This window comes from Neofelis nebulosa, chromosome 17 (genome assembly GCF_028018385.1).
Source record: "Neofelis nebulosa isolate mNeoNeb1 chromosome 17, mNeoNeb1.pri, whole genome shotgun sequence".
In the NCBI taxonomy this organism is placed as follows: Eukaryota; Metazoa; Chordata; class Mammalia; order Carnivora; family Felidae; genus Neofelis; species Neofelis nebulosa.
In genome coordinates, this window is record NC_080798.1 from 49,384,490 (window position 1) to 49,399,211 (window position 14,722).

The 14,722-nt window shown below is 45.8% G+C and overlaps 1 protein-coding gene across 3 annotated transcripts in view; it reads left to right on the top strand.

Moving 5' to 3' along the window:
- PDPR (pyruvate dehydrogenase phosphatase regulatory subunit) overlaps positions 1-14,722 on the top strand; it is a 37,863-nt gene that overhangs the window by 13,663 nt on the left and 9,478 nt on the right. For 2 of the 3 annotated variants that reach the window (XM_058708205.1, XM_058708206.1), the window contains 13 exons: positions 34-115; positions 212-375; positions 1,046-1,167; positions 1,962-2,079; positions 2,811-2,960; positions 4,034-4,226; positions 5,906-6,030; positions 7,728-7,883; positions 8,079-8,212; positions 8,798-8,946; positions 9,439-9,551; positions 10,662-10,756; positions 12,312-12,401. In XM_058708205.1, the coding sequence (XP_058564188.1) occupies positions 34-115; positions 212-375; positions 1,046-1,167; positions 1,962-2,079; positions 2,811-2,960; positions 4,034-4,226; positions 5,906-6,030; positions 7,728-7,883; positions 8,079-8,212; positions 8,798-8,946; positions 9,439-9,551; positions 10,662-10,756; positions 12,312-12,401 (1,691 nt within the window). The remainder of the gene's footprint in view (positions 1-33; positions 116-211; positions 376-1,045; positions 1,168-1,961; positions 2,080-2,810; positions 2,961-4,033; positions 4,227-5,905; positions 6,031-7,727; positions 7,884-8,078; positions 8,213-8,797; positions 8,947-9,438; positions 9,552-10,661; positions 10,757-12,311; positions 12,402-14,722) is intronic. The other variant, XM_058708207.1, reaches the window with a different exon arrangement.

Sequence of the window (14,722 nt, forward strand, 5' to 3'; positions counted from 1 at the left end):
GGTCTGCTCAGTCTGGGCTGGTTTTCCTTCCAGGTTACATAAGGACAGGCTCCATCTTTCTGGCCCAAACTCAGGACCGGCTCATCTCCCTGAAGCGTATCAACTCCAGGCTGAAGTATGTATGAGACTAGAAGCCTGTCCTGACACTCCTGTCAGACTGACCTCTGCCAGAGGGCCATGCATGTCATTGTCCCCTTGTGTTCTGTGGCAGTGTCATAGGCATCCCTTCTGAGATCATCTCCCCCAAGAAAGTGGCTGAACTTCACCCTCTCCTAAACGTGCACGACCTGGTGGGGGCCATGCATGTTCCCGAGGATGCGGTGGTGTCCTCTGCTGATGTGGCTCTTGCCCTGGCAAGTGCTGCCTCCCAAAATGGTAAGCATGTTTCTGGGTGAGGAGGAAAGAGGTCATGTAAGAAGGTGTCTCCCAATCGGCAGTGACCCCAACTCGGCTTCCATATTTGAACACTGGCTCTTAGAATGTTTGTTTGAATATCCTTTCTTAAGTTAATAAGTGTTTTTCCTCACGGACACATTTTTCTTATTAAAGTTCTAAGGAACTGCTTTTTAGTAATGACCATAAGTTCAAACTTAGGGGAATTCCCCCCCCACAGAACGTGAGAAGCTCCAAGGGCAGAAGACCTGGTGGGAACTGAGTCCGAAAGCTGGTCATGTCCTGGGTTTGGAATGAATGAGGGGAAGACTAAGTAGCGTCCATGGTGTTCTGCACTTTGGATGAACTGATTCATGGTGTGGGTGGATTTGGATTTAAGACGCCCTATTTAACCTTCTTCTCCCCTCCCCCTTTTATGGTTCCTAGAATTTAATTGTGTACTAAAGTGACCTGCTGTTTTCAGTCACGAAAGAGGCCCATGGACACTGCCCAGGATGTGGTTCCTGGAAGTTTTTGTGTTTTTAAATTAAAGCATTGACCTGGCTTTTTCATCGTTTCTCACGGGTTTAGAATCTGCTGCAGAATCTGCTGCTGCCTTAATTCTGGGCCATCCGAAGATGGATGCACTGCCTCTTTCTTTACCTTGGAACAGGTGTGCAGATCTATGACCGTACAAGCGTGCTTCATGTAATGGTCAAAAAAGGCCAAGTAACCGGTGTGGAGACCGATAAAGGACAGATTGAGTGCCAGTATTTTGTCAACTGTGCTGGTCAGGTAGGTTAGCAACAACACTGGGTCACTGATCTAACGTAACAACAGTCACTGCCGGGATTTGGGGCGTGAAGACGTAAGGTTAATACTGTGACGGACTAAGCAGGTGTCAGGGACCACCTATGCCTTGTTTGGACTAGAAACCTCAGAATTCTTGTGCGCTCCATCAGAAGCCTGTAGCTAGTCCTCAAGGAAAAGCACCGTCGTGACCTTTTCCTTCCTCCACCCTGGGTTAATGCGTGCTCTCCTGGCCAGGAAGCCCACAAAAACGGTTGGGCATTGACACATCCTTGTTGTTGGATCTTCCTGTGGCATTTCATTTTATTCTACAACCTAGCACATAAGTATTAGGCTATCTTTTGTGTCAGGAGCCTGGATTCAGTTCAGAGCACTCAGCTGCTTCTACTTTTAAGGCATATTGGTGCCTTGCCTTCGACTCGACAATCTTCAGGTGACCTACGGGTACTTTTTGCCTCATGAAGATCACATATGATGGTATTTGGGGTTTGTAGTCGAGGTCAGGCATTTTGTTCAGAGGGCCTCACTTGCCCCCCATGAGCTCCTAAGTCTGTCGTTCTTTGGTATAAGAATAATGGTTATGGTTTAACAAGCATGGTGTTGCTCCCCCCCGTGGAACTGAGCTAAATAAAGCAGGCTGCAGTGTGGCTTCCCGCCCCAGACGTTGGGACAAGAGCACACATAGGCCACTTGAAATTAAACTCTTTTCAAGCGGCTGAACTTGCTCATTTCTCTTTCTGTTCCTCTTCCCACCCACAAATCAATCCGTCCATTTGTAGTGGGCATACGAGCTGGGTCTGTCCAACGAGGAGCCGGTTAGTATCCCGTTACATGCCTGCGAACACTTCTACCTTCTGACTCGCCCCTTGGAGACCCCTCTGCAGAGCAACACACCAAGTGAGGACTTACGCTTTGTCTTTAATCTCATTTCCTTGCCACTGTTCTGTCCTCTGAAAAGGAAGACTTTGTGCTAAGGACAGACTCTGCTTGAGAGAGCCTTGTCTTTTCTGAAGCATGTTACAGGGAGGCGGACCCAATCCTGACTTTCCCGTAAGAACTCCTTACGAAAGGATGGATAAAACGGGCATTCCACTGAAGCCGTGTTTTGGTTTGTTAGTTTTGTAAGCTAATTGCAGTCCCAAACAGAGGTCCAAATTGAGAATATTTGGAATATAACCTGGAGTTTTTGACTTGAATGGCATACGTTGTAGAGAGCTTATAGGTAAGCTACAGAGTCAGGTTGCTCAGGGACCCCAAGCACCACAGGAGAGGGCTTGACGTCACGTGGCAGGTCTCAACCCCTAGAATGAGCTCGCCGTACCCCCTTTCTGCTAGGCTTTCACGGTCACTACAGCAGTTCCATAGTCTGGTTGTGAGGACTGGACAGAGCTTCTAGGGAACTAAGCAGGTCAGGGATAGAGAAATAGTCTCCACTGTAATCTGAGAGGGAGGATCCTCCCCCATCACCTTGAAAGCTCTGTGTTCACTGGATGCTCTTCACTAACAGAGCCAGTAGGCGTTTTTGTTCTGCTTTTTTGTGTCCCTTTAGAAAGCTGGCTTGCCTCTAAACCTTGCTTTTCCCTTCTACCCACCCCACCCCCCACTCCCTTGTCATTTCTCTTCCTCAGCTGTTGTGGATGCTGATGGAAGAATTTATATCCGGAACTGGCAGGGTGGCATCTTGTCTGGGGGCTTTGAGAAGAACCCGAAGCCAATATTTACTGAAGGCAAGAACCAGCTGGAAATTCAGAATCTGCAGGAAGACTGGGATCACTTTGGTGTGTGAGCTACAGGATAACTATAATGCCCTGTGTTTGTGTAAGATGCTATCTTTTTGAAAGCATTTTCAAGAAGAGATTCTTCTTTGATCTTTGTAACAGCCCCATGAGGTGCTTACAGAAGGCAGTCCACAGGGTCTGCCTGGTCTAAGGCTGCGGTCACTGGGTACTGGATTCGGGGGATGAAAATCTTGGTTAGGGGACCCCAGGCTTATTACTTAACTAAAATCATTGCTGAAATTCTAGGCTAGGAGGAAGCCTTTTGTGTAGGACTGCGTGTAAGACTGAAGACGTTTTTAGAAAGCAGAATTGTTTTGTTAATACAGTCTTTTACTCGGTTTTTGCTTTTATTGAAGAACTGACCTACAGTACTGTACTAGTTTCACGTGTGCCTCACAGTGATTCGATATTTATGTTCTACTCAGTTTTGTGATAATTTTATTTACTGGCTAGTGAATAAAGGGCCATGTTTCCAAATTCAAAAGATAAGAAACTGTCTATAATGAAGAGTTTGCCTCCCAACCCTTGGTGGACCTTTTAAAAAATAAACTTTTTATTCTGAGGGATTTTAGACTGTCAGAAGTGGAGAGAATAGTATACAGAACCTTCCGTGTACCCACCAGCCAGCTTTAGTCTGGTTTCATCTCTTACCACTGTCCCATACAATGGACTTATTTTCAAACAGGCCAAGGTCCTGTCTTCTGCAGCTTTTCCAACTGTGGAAATCCTTGCCTTTATCCTCTGTCTCCTCAAGTGTCACTGAAGAGCTTTCCACAAACAGTAATCCCTTGGAGATCTTATCTGTAGCCACATGTATTGTGTGCCCTTCCACAGCTCCTGGCCTTTGCAAAGAAGTGTCCTTTTTCTTAGTCTTCATGCCATGCGCTTTGTAGGTGTGTCCATTAATTACACCAGGGTTTCTACTTTCTGATCTAGGGCCCATTTGGCTCTTCTGAGAAAACCCCTTTCAAGTGATTTTCTGAAAGGAGAGGGAGTAGGAAAGTATAAGGAGTCGGAAGTCTTTGAATTCCCTAAAGCTGAGGACTCTATTTGGGTTTGTTTTTATGGCTCAGAGCCCCTGCTGAGTTCCCTCCTGCGTCGGATGCCAGAACTGGAGACTCTGGAGATCATGAAGTTGGTCAACTGCCCCGAGACCTTCACCCCAGACATGAGGTGCATCATGGGCGAGTCTCCGGCAGTGCAGGGCTACTATGTCCTGGTGGGAATGAACTCTGCTGGCCTGTCGTTTGGAGGAGGGGCTGGAAGGTAAGTCTCTCTTGATTAGACTCTGCTTGCTGGGCTCTGCTGTGCTTCTTAGAGTTGCTTGTTACCAATATGGTGTGTAGTGTGTGTATATAATCCGGTGTGTTGATAGTAAGGAGGAGATACACCTCATTTGAGAGTTGTCCCCTTCACAGTAATCACTGTGGGATATTCTAGCAGTGTCACTGTGCACAGGGTTTCAGTAACTTTTTGGAATTAGTCACGGAGCCTGTGGGATGTACTTTTCAGCTGTTTTGATCCTTTGAGTATGCATTTGAGTTTGTAAACAGTAAGTATGGTGAGTGACACAGACGATCATGTTGAGTAGTACAAGTTTTCTTTAAAAATTACATATTGATTATGGGGCACCTCTGTGGCTCGGTTGCTTGAGCTGCCGACTCTTGACTTTGGCTCAGGTCATGATCTCAAGGTTCGTGAGTTCATGCCCCACCTTGGGCTCTGCACTGACAGTGTGGAGCCTGCTTGGGATTCTTTCTCCCTTTCTCTCTGTTCTCTCTCAAAATAAACAAATAAACATGTATGTGTATATGTAATAAAAAAATGACATACTGATTAAACAAGCCAGTCAGAAAGGACGGATACTGTGTGCAGTACCGTTCATGAAGACAGACCGTATCACAGTGGTTGCCAAGGCTGTGGACGGGAATGGAGAGGGACTGCTTCTCAGGTGGATGGAGTTTCAGTTTGGGAAGATGAAGAGTTCTGGGGGTGGATGGTTGTGATGGTTACACAGCAGTGTCAGTGTACTTAATGCCACTGAACCTCACAATTAGAAATGACCGAGATGGTTGATTTTATGTTCTTTGTATTTTGCCACAATTAAAAGTTACTTTTTTTATCAATGAGGCAACTTTTTTTTTTTTTTTTTTACTGAGAGACTGGTGGGAGAGGGGCAGAGAGACAGGGAGAGAGAGAATCCCAAGCAGGTTCGGCACTATTAGTGTGGAGCCCGACACGTGGCTCAAACCACAAACCATGAGATCATGACCTGAACCGACTGAAGAGAGTCAGAAACTTAACCAACCGAGCCACCCAGGCACCCCGAGGCCACTTTGTTTTTTAATTAAAAAAATTTTTTTTAATGTTTATTTTTGAGAGAGAGAGAGAGACAGAGTGTGAGTGGGCAAGGGGTAGAGAGAGAGGGAGACACAGAATCCGAAGCAGGCTCTAGGCTGCAAGCTGTCAGCACAGAACCCGATGCAGGGCTTGAACTCACCAACTGTGTGGTCATGACCTGAGTCGAAGTCGGAAGCTTAACCAACTGAGGCCACTTTTCTTGAGTGACTTGTAGAATGGTTCTGAAAACAGTCATGGAAGAGGAGTTACCAAAAGTAGAGATATGATCAGATAGATGTATAACCTCCTGAAGGTTTTCCAGAAAAAGCCCATTGGATGTATGAATAGAGTATGTTTTTCATAGATGTCACTTATGTCTTAAAACACTTTTTAGGGAACCTTATCATTAGAACTAAGATTGTCATAGCAGATTTGAGAGCAGTAGATGGATCCGTGTTTGTTTCTTCAGAAAAATTAAGGAAATTGCCCAGAATTTCTCAACCAGTCTGTGACAAGACAGGATGTTTGATTCTGTTGGTTCTTGTTTCCTAGTACAGTTAGGAGAGTATCCCATCTGAGGCCCAGCAACTTCCCCATCTAAACAGGTACCTCGCTGAATGGATGGTGCATGGTTATCCATCAGAAAGCATCTGGGAATTGGACTTGAAACGTTTTGGAGCCCTCCAGAGCAGCCGTACCTTTCTGCGCCACCGGGTCATGGAAGTCATGCGTGAGTAGAGCTTGATCCCATTTGCATCTAGTCGAAGGTGTCTTCCTTGGGGGCTGTTGGATCATTCAGAGGAGCAGATCTTTCCCTCAGTTATTTAAGAATTGCTTCAAGTTGGCCTCTCAAGTTTGACTGGTAGGGGGCCCATGTTGGGGCATTAGGCCCCATGTGATCTTTACATAACCATCTCTTTAGTATGTTGTCCTTTATTTACCTCTGGGAACAGGAAAGAAGAAAAGGACTTACAGGTGGTAATTGCCATCAGACTTCCCGCAGCAGCTTCTTGTATATTCCTAGCATCGTCTGCTTTCCACTTTGCTTGGAAAGCGCCCATGTCAGGTGAATGTTCTCTCTCCTCACTTGATCTTTGAGATTACAGTTTGCTTTCCAAGGCAGAGGATTTGGCTTGTTCTCAAAGCTTCAAGCTTCTCTGAGTGATTTTTGTCATAACTGTCACATGCTAGCAAGATAGGAAAGTACTTCTCATTAATACAAAACATACATTTCTGTTCTCCTCATTCCTACTTCTCTCCAGCTTCATTCTAACTTGTTACTCTACCATACCAGCATGAGTTTCTACATATGCTGTGACTGCCATCCTTTGACGATGAATTGTTGGTTTAATAGCAGGCGGACCCATTCACGGTGAGGCCTCTGAACGACCTTTAGCACCTGTGTGTTCACTCTTAGCCTGTCGTAGAGAACTACTGGTGGGAGACAACCCGGCAGCAGTATGGGTGGCCGCTAAGGTTATTTTTGGCAAATATTTTGGTTAAAATGTTGACTCGCCCGAAGTCTCAATTGCCCCAGCCATTTGTTACTTTAGAACCCGTGCAAATCATAATGGAGCTCGAGTTTCCCTGTGATGACCTGACACGCTGGGTAGCCTTCTCTGATTCTCATGTAATAGAAATGGGAGGCATGACAGGAAACGAGAAAAGGGTAAATAGAACCTAAAGTACCGGAGAAGACTGAAAAATTGTCGCAAGATAAGGCAACCAGCGTGGCTTCCTTCTCTTTAATTTCTCAGCCTCCTCCCCATTCTGATGTACCTCTTGTTTGGAAGTTTGAGGTCAGCTCTTCTCTTTGGAAGCGACTAGAGATCACACTCTTTCTGGCTATTTTTACTTATTGCTGTTGCAGATTGGACATTAGGAGAAATGAATTGTGACCCTAGCTTTGTTATGTGAATAATGTGACTGGGACAGTACTGTGCAGCCACCAAATCAAGGTATGCTATGTTCCCTTTCACCTCAGAAACGGGTTAAATGTTAGAGAGGAAATGTGTCTAACAGTCCTGAGATCCCAGCAACACAGGCACTGTAAAGAAGCAAGTGCCATGTTTTCACACTCTGCTCCTCAGATACAGTCTTCGTCTCTGCTGTGGGACTTAGCAAGGTTTACAAGCATGACCTTTCTCCCATTGTTTCTGCCTACTAACTTGACACAGTCATTGAGAACAGAGACTTGGAGTTGTTAACCTGACTCACGGCCCTGTAACTCTGTGGAAGGATCACGGCAGCTCTTGCAACATCATTCTTTCTTCCGGAGCCTTCCTGTTATACCGGGGACTGTTTGCACATTAGGTCCCGTTAGTCTGGAAAGCATGCTCTTTTGAACAGGAGCGACTCCCGAATCTAGAGATGCTGTGTTCTCGGCTCGGTGGTTTGGGTTTGCAGAGACTGTTATTTCTGTTCTAGCTCTGCTGTATGACCTGAAGGTTCCCCGTTGGGACTTCCAGACCGGGAGGCAGTTACGCACATCTCCTCTCTATGACCGGCTGGACGCACAAGGAGCCAGGTGGATGGAAAAACATGGATTTGAGAGGCCGAAGTACTTCGTGCCACCAGACAAGGGTAAGAAGGCCCGTTCTCATGTTTATTCTTTTGTTGCCTTGAGAACTAATAAAACCCATTTTTAAATGTATTACAGTTAGAATGTGTTCCTGGAGGAATAAAGAAAAACCTTTCACACTATACTAATGCACACAGGGAGAGTCCTCAATATCAATGTCCTTTTCTCTTTTTCTTTTGTTGTTTGCCGGTCTGTAGACCTCCTGGCATTGGAGCAGAGCAAGACTTTCTATAAGCCAGACTGGTTTGACATTGTGGAGTCTGAAGTCAAGTGCTGTAAGGAAGCTGTGTGTGTCATTGACATGTCCTCTTTCACAAAGTTCGAAATAACAGTAAGTGCTTGAGAAACCCAAATAATAGATTAGAAACTTCTGAATATTTGTCGATGTCTCCTTTTTTATCTGCCACTTCAAAACCAATTTCGTAAGACCTCTGGTATGTTTTAGTGTTTTACTAAACTGTAATACGTTTTTCTGAAGTTTTAGCTCTTTGTTTCTGGGTTTTAATCTGCTTGTAGAGGCCCCCTTAACCATTAGAATCAAGAGCCAGTTGGGGCGCCTGGGTGGCTCAGTCAGTTAAGCGTCCGACCTTGGCTCAGGTCATGATCTCGCGGTCTGTGAGTCCGAGCCCCGCGTCGGGCTCTGTGCTGACAGCTCAGAGCCTGGAACCTGCTTCGGATTCTGTGTCTCCCTCTCTTTCTGCCCGTCCCCCACTCATGCTGTCTTCTCTGCGTCTCAAAAATAAGTAAACAGTAAAAAGAAAACAAAAAAAAACAACGAGCTTTCTTTGGAGCTTCTCATTTGCAGTTGGAAAGTGGCTAATTGAATTGCCTCAGGGGGTCACACTGCTCGGCAGACTGTGTTACCAACCAGATGTTCTTGTGCTCACTCTCTCTGCTTTCTTCCCTCACCCTCCAGTCCACCGGGGACCAGGCATTGGAAATTCTTCAGTACCTCTTCTCCAATGACCTCGATGTACCCGTGGGCCACATTGTGCACACCGGCATGCTCAATGAGGGTGGAGGGTATGAAAACGACTGTAGCATAGCGCGGCTCAGCAAGCGCAGGTAAGGCTGGCTGCTGCCCTGCCCCCCACCCCCCAACCCCTGCACTGCGCTGCCTCCTGGAGGTGTCCGAGCAGAGCAGAGCGCCGGCTCACGGGTCCGGGAAACCATGACCATACTGAGGACGAAAAGACATTTCGGTAACTCCTGGCCAGTTCCTTAGCAATGCAGTGCAAATAGAAGCCACGGGGGAAAATGGGGAAGAAACATACCCGATTATATACAAATCGAGGTGGAAATAACAGTCACCCTACTGGGAAAAAGTGTTCTGGTGTGTCAGTAGGTCTGTATATCTTGGCACCAATAGGAAGCCGGGATCTTCGGTGCTTATGTGGTATGTCCTAGAATTATGTGCCCCTGGCCTCCTCTGAAGGCGAAGAGGTCATTTGCCAGTATTCTGCTCATTCATCGGCTGCTTTGAAACGAGTTAACTTGACTGCTTCCTGATGCTTTTTCTGCTGCCTGGCTTACATTACTTTCTGGTCTCCCTTTCAGTTTCTTCATGATTTCCCCAACTGACCAGCAGGTCCACTGTTGGGCCTGGCTTAAGAAACACATGCCAGAAGACAGCAACCTGCTTCTGGAAGATGTCACCTGGAAATACACCGGTAAGCCGGCCCTCCAGGCTCAGCTGCACAAGAGGCCAGCCTGTCCAGATACGTCTTCTCCATCTGCCTTCTTTATAGCTGACATTCAGAAATGGGGGTCAGAGTGAGAAGCGTGCTGGAGGCGCCCTGGTCATAGAACACTGATCTCTGATATGTCCCTGCATTTTTGCAAGTGAGGGGTGAGTTGTGCTTCAGTCCGTTTGTCTTGTTTCCCGCTGTGCCCCCTCCAGCGAGGATGGAGGAGTGCAAATATTGGTTGAATGAATGACAATTACTTCAAAAATACATTTTTAAATCTACCTAAATATTGTTTTCTTCAAAATTTCTCCTTAACTTTTTTTTGAGTGAATAATTTTTGAGGAGGACTTAATTTCCTGATGATCTACCTCTTCCTCAGCAGTCTTGTCAGGGAGCAGCCCCTTCCCTCACCTCCTCATTCCAGCTTTAATGCTTGCCTATCCCCCACTTCACTGCCCCTCACCCCCAACATGTCCTCGTGGCCAGTTCATCACAGCAGCAGATCTGTTTGACTGTTTGCTACCAGATTGGCAAACTACACAATCTTACTGAACCAAAGTTGTTTCCTAGCCCAAGAAGGTGTTTGGGGTATAATTTCCACAGGCTGCTGTGCCATGACGGAACCTGGGCTGGTTGGGCCGCTCTCCTCCAGGTGCTGATCGGGGATTGGGCCGTTCTCACCATATAGCAACAGTGGGAGGAAGGAGGAGATGGGAACCGTGTGGGAGGTTTGTGGCCGGCCCTGGAAGTGGGCTCCTATCGCCCTGGCCAGGACGTGGTCTCACGTTTCCCGTCTAACCACAAAGGCGGCTATGGGATGTTGTTTCCCCGTGTCCCCGGGAAGAGGAAACACGCTGGCCAGGCTGTCTCTGGCCAGCACTCAGCAGTGCATGCATTTATCAGGCCTGTCAGGAGAGGTGTCTGCCAGACTTGGGGCGCTCTGTGTCCATCCTGGGATTGCCTAAGCAGAGAGGCGCTTTCGTGGGCTTATCACCCAGGCCTGGCCGTGAGAGAGCAAGTCCCAAACAGACTTTTCCCTTTGGCTCAGCGGTGACTGGACTGGCCAGACATCTCTTGTTCTTTTCTGTTTAGCCCTCAATCTGATTGGCCCTCGAGCTGTGGATGTGCTGTCCGAGTTGTCCTATGCCCCTATGACTCCAGACCACTTCCCAAGTCTGTTCTGCAAGGTGGGTGCTAATTAAGTTTTAGTTTTTAAATGGACAGGGAATATTTCTTTTATAGGGATAGCAATTACACAGTTTTACTACAGCGTTAATGTCCACAGAGAGAGGGTGTTGGGGCTTTTATGGAGCAAATAAAATGTCTCCATAAATTCGTCCCTTTATTTTTCACCTTTCTAGGTCTCCTTATTTAATAAGCATTAGGATATCTTTGAAGTGGATTAAACTTCTCTGAATATCAGTCTTTTCTATTTACTGCTTTTTGTAGCAGTGGATTAAATGTGTAAATTAAAGGATTAGGACACTAACGCCAAAAATGCCAGTTAAGGTCAGGTTCCTTCTCTCCATGCAGTGCTTCTCCTTTTCCATTCACAGAGTCACTTCTGTGTGTGTAGCATCTCCAGGTAAGAGATGTTCAGGTGAAGCCCTAAACAACTTACATAAGTTTCTTATATTTGGCAGCAGTAGCATCTTGGAACTGAGTAAAAGAAGTAGTAACAATACTGATAAGAGAGGTGCAGACAGACTAGTGTTTTGACAACCTGTAGCAAAACAGCTGTGGGGCAGCTACTGACTGATGGAGGCTCTTTGAAGTTCAAACCGAAGCGGAGATCCACGTACTCATTGTACAGTGTCCCTTTTTCTCCGTGGCAGAGTGAAAGCAACAGAACACTCTCACCGTTAGCCATCAGCAACCCTTCCCTGCATGGCCTTGGGTTCTGGAACGAATGATGCACATATGTGAGCCTACAGGGTAGCAAGTTATGTTGGGCTTCCTGTGGGAACAGTTTGCTCCAGTGCCTTCTGGGACTTAACCACTTGCCATTATAGGAACAGGGATTGTGTCAGAGGCCTGTTAGGTAACTGAGCTGCTGTAAACACATTTTGAATTAGAAGCCTCATCTCTGACCCCAGGGTAGCAGGTGCACCATGTTCTGTGGTCATCAGGCATCCTCTTTTGTAGGGCAGGTGCCCTGGACTTGCCTGCTAGATGCCCCAGAGAAGACACGGGCCTGGTCTTTGTTGCTCTTGACACCCTTGACTGAAATCTTTTTAAGGTTCTTTCTTTATTTTTAGAGACAGTGCACAAGTGGGGTGGGGCAGAAAGAGAGGGAGAGAGAATTCCAATCAAGCTCTGCACTGGGGCTCAATCCCATGAACCCTGAAATCATGACTTGAGCCATAATTAAGAGACGCTTAACCGACTGAGCCACTCGGGCGCCCCTAAAACAAACCTTTAGGAGGACTTTGCGAAAAGAAATGTTTCATGATTGTAAAGACTTCGCCTCCACTTCCCACCAGCAGCTTGGCTAGTGCTCCTGAAATGGTGATGTTTCATGAGAAGAGTGTAAAGACCGTGCTCCGTTTCTGGTGACCCCAGTACTCGGAAACAGACCACTCTGGGGATGAATTTCTCTCAGGCGCGTGGCTCTGCCGTAGGGTCAAAGGGTGCGGAGCTGATAAGAGGTTTACCTCAGGTGTTCGTTCCTTTAACAAACATGTTGAGCACTCACTTCCTCTGGAGACTCTCCGTGCTGACCTCCTCCCTTTGCTTCCACAGGAGATGAGTGTGGGCTACGCAAATGGGATCAGGGTGATGAGCATGACTCACACAGGAGAGCCGGGATTCATGCTCTACATCCCCATAGAGGTGAGTCCCGCGGAGGAAGGTGGCCGGCTTTCGCACGCCTGCCGGGCACTGGCAGGGTTAGACAGCCAGATCTGACCGGGCCTCGGGAACGGAGGCAGGCTGCATTAGGGGCACTTTAACATTTTGGACTAGGTTACTTACTGTTTCGAATAGGAAATACGTTTACATGGTTTAAAACCTATGGAAAGTATTTAGTGCCACCCGACCAGTTCCCATCAACCACTACCAGTGATACAACTATTAGTATTTGAAGGTCATGTCAGAGATTTTTGTGCATATGCGAGCAAGTTCAAAGACATTCTTAGTCCCGTTTTAGAAACATAGATGGAAGCACACTGCTGTCCTTTATCTTTATCTCTTCACCAATTGATGGTATAGATCTGCCCTGTCAGTCCCTAAAGAGGAAGCACTCCCGGTTTCTTTTTTTAACAGCAGGATAGTGTTCTGTCAGATCGTTGAATCATTAGGCTGATACTAAGAGGCGTTTCCGGTTGTAGGCCTTTGCTGTTATAAACAGTTCCGTGTACAAGAGCATCTCTTTCCTTGTACGTGTGTGCGTGTACCAGTACGGGGTTTTCACACTTTGGGCTGACAGAGAATTGTCAGTGCAGTTGTAATTTTCTTTATACGTGGGATGAAGCAACTTTCTGTAAAAGGCGAAAGATTTATGCGATCTGAAGAGAAACCAGAGTATGAAGCAACTTTTTGGAATGCATTTCCAAGGAAAAGCTCTTCTTTAGGACCTGCACACTCCTGCCTGCCCGTCCACCACCCTGTTCTGATGTGATCCTACCTTCTCTACCTGTCCCACTACTTGCTTGTCCCTGAATGTTCTGCTGCTCCTTCCCCAGGGCCTTTGCATTTCCTCTCCCTCTCCTGGCTCGTCTCCCCGCCCCAGACTCTCGCAGCTGCGCCTGCTTCAGGTCTTATTTGAGTGTTTGAGTGGTATCTTCTGGATGAGGCCCCATCCCCTGGTTCCCCCGCTCCTCCTTCCCACTTTCTTTTTCTCTGTAGTGCCTACCACTGTCTGATAAAATCTGTTTTATTTTGTTCGGCAAGTTATCCTTGTTTAAGTGTCAGTTCTCCGAAGGCAGGAATATTTGCCTGTCTTAACTTTTATTTCCCCAGCACCTAGAGAAGTATTTGGCACATAGTAAATGTTTAAGAAATTTGCATAACTGAATGTTCCGGTCATACCTTTGTACATTTTTGTATTGAATGATTGGTCTGTTTACCAGTTTCTGAGCATTGTCTGAGCCAGATAGTCCTTGCTGTAGAGTTATAAGTTTTTTTCCCAGTTTGTCATTTGTCTTTTCATTTATTGTCATGTAGAAGGGTTTTTTAAAAAATTAGGAAAATGTTTCATATGTTGCACAAGATTTTTTTATTTTTATTGTAATTGAGTTGATCAGTCTTTTGTGCCTTCTAGAGTTTGATATGTAAAAGGGACTTCTCCACTCCAGGCTTATAAAATTTTCCCAGTTTTCTTCCATTACTTTTACAGTTAGTGGTGTTGCTGAGTATGGGTTTGTGGGTTTTTTTTTTTAATTTTTTTAAATCTTTTGAGAGAGAGAGACAAGAGTGCGAGTGGGGAAGGAACAGAGAGGGAGACAGAATCCAAAGCAGGCTCCAGGCTCTGAGATGTCAGCACAGAACCCAATGAGGGGCTCAAACTCATAAGCTGTGAGATCATGACCTGAGCCGAAGTTGGACGCTTAGTGGGTTCACTAAGCCACACAGGTGCCCCTGTGTTTTTTTTTAATATTTAAATGCCCCATCCTTTTGCAGTGTCTGTTGCTGTACTTGATGAGCTATGGATCACACATGTTTCCACATGGATGACCAATTGCTTTCACATTGTCACCTTACCAGATGCTAAATTCTTGTATGCATTCAGGTTTATTTCTGGACCTTTATTCTGTTCCCTTGGATTATCTGTTCATGATCCAGGATTATGCTATTTTAATTATGGAGTCTTATTATATATTTTAATACCTGCTAGTGCTTATTGTCCCTTATAGCTTGCAAACTCTGGAAAAAAATAATTCCTGTTTCCTTATTTCCCTTTGGAAACTTTATAATTATCTAGTATAATTATACTGCTGCTGGTATTTTTTGGATTATGTTACATTTATATATTAGGGAGAATTGACGAAATACGTTAAATCTTACAAAGAATGCCTTTTAGTTTTACTCAAGTATTTTGGTGACCTTCAGAGGTATTTTGAAGTTTTCCTTATATAGATGTTACACATTTTTTAAGTTTACTTGAATGATATTTTGTTGTCGCTAGTTGTGAGTGGGAAGGGTGTCTTTGTTCC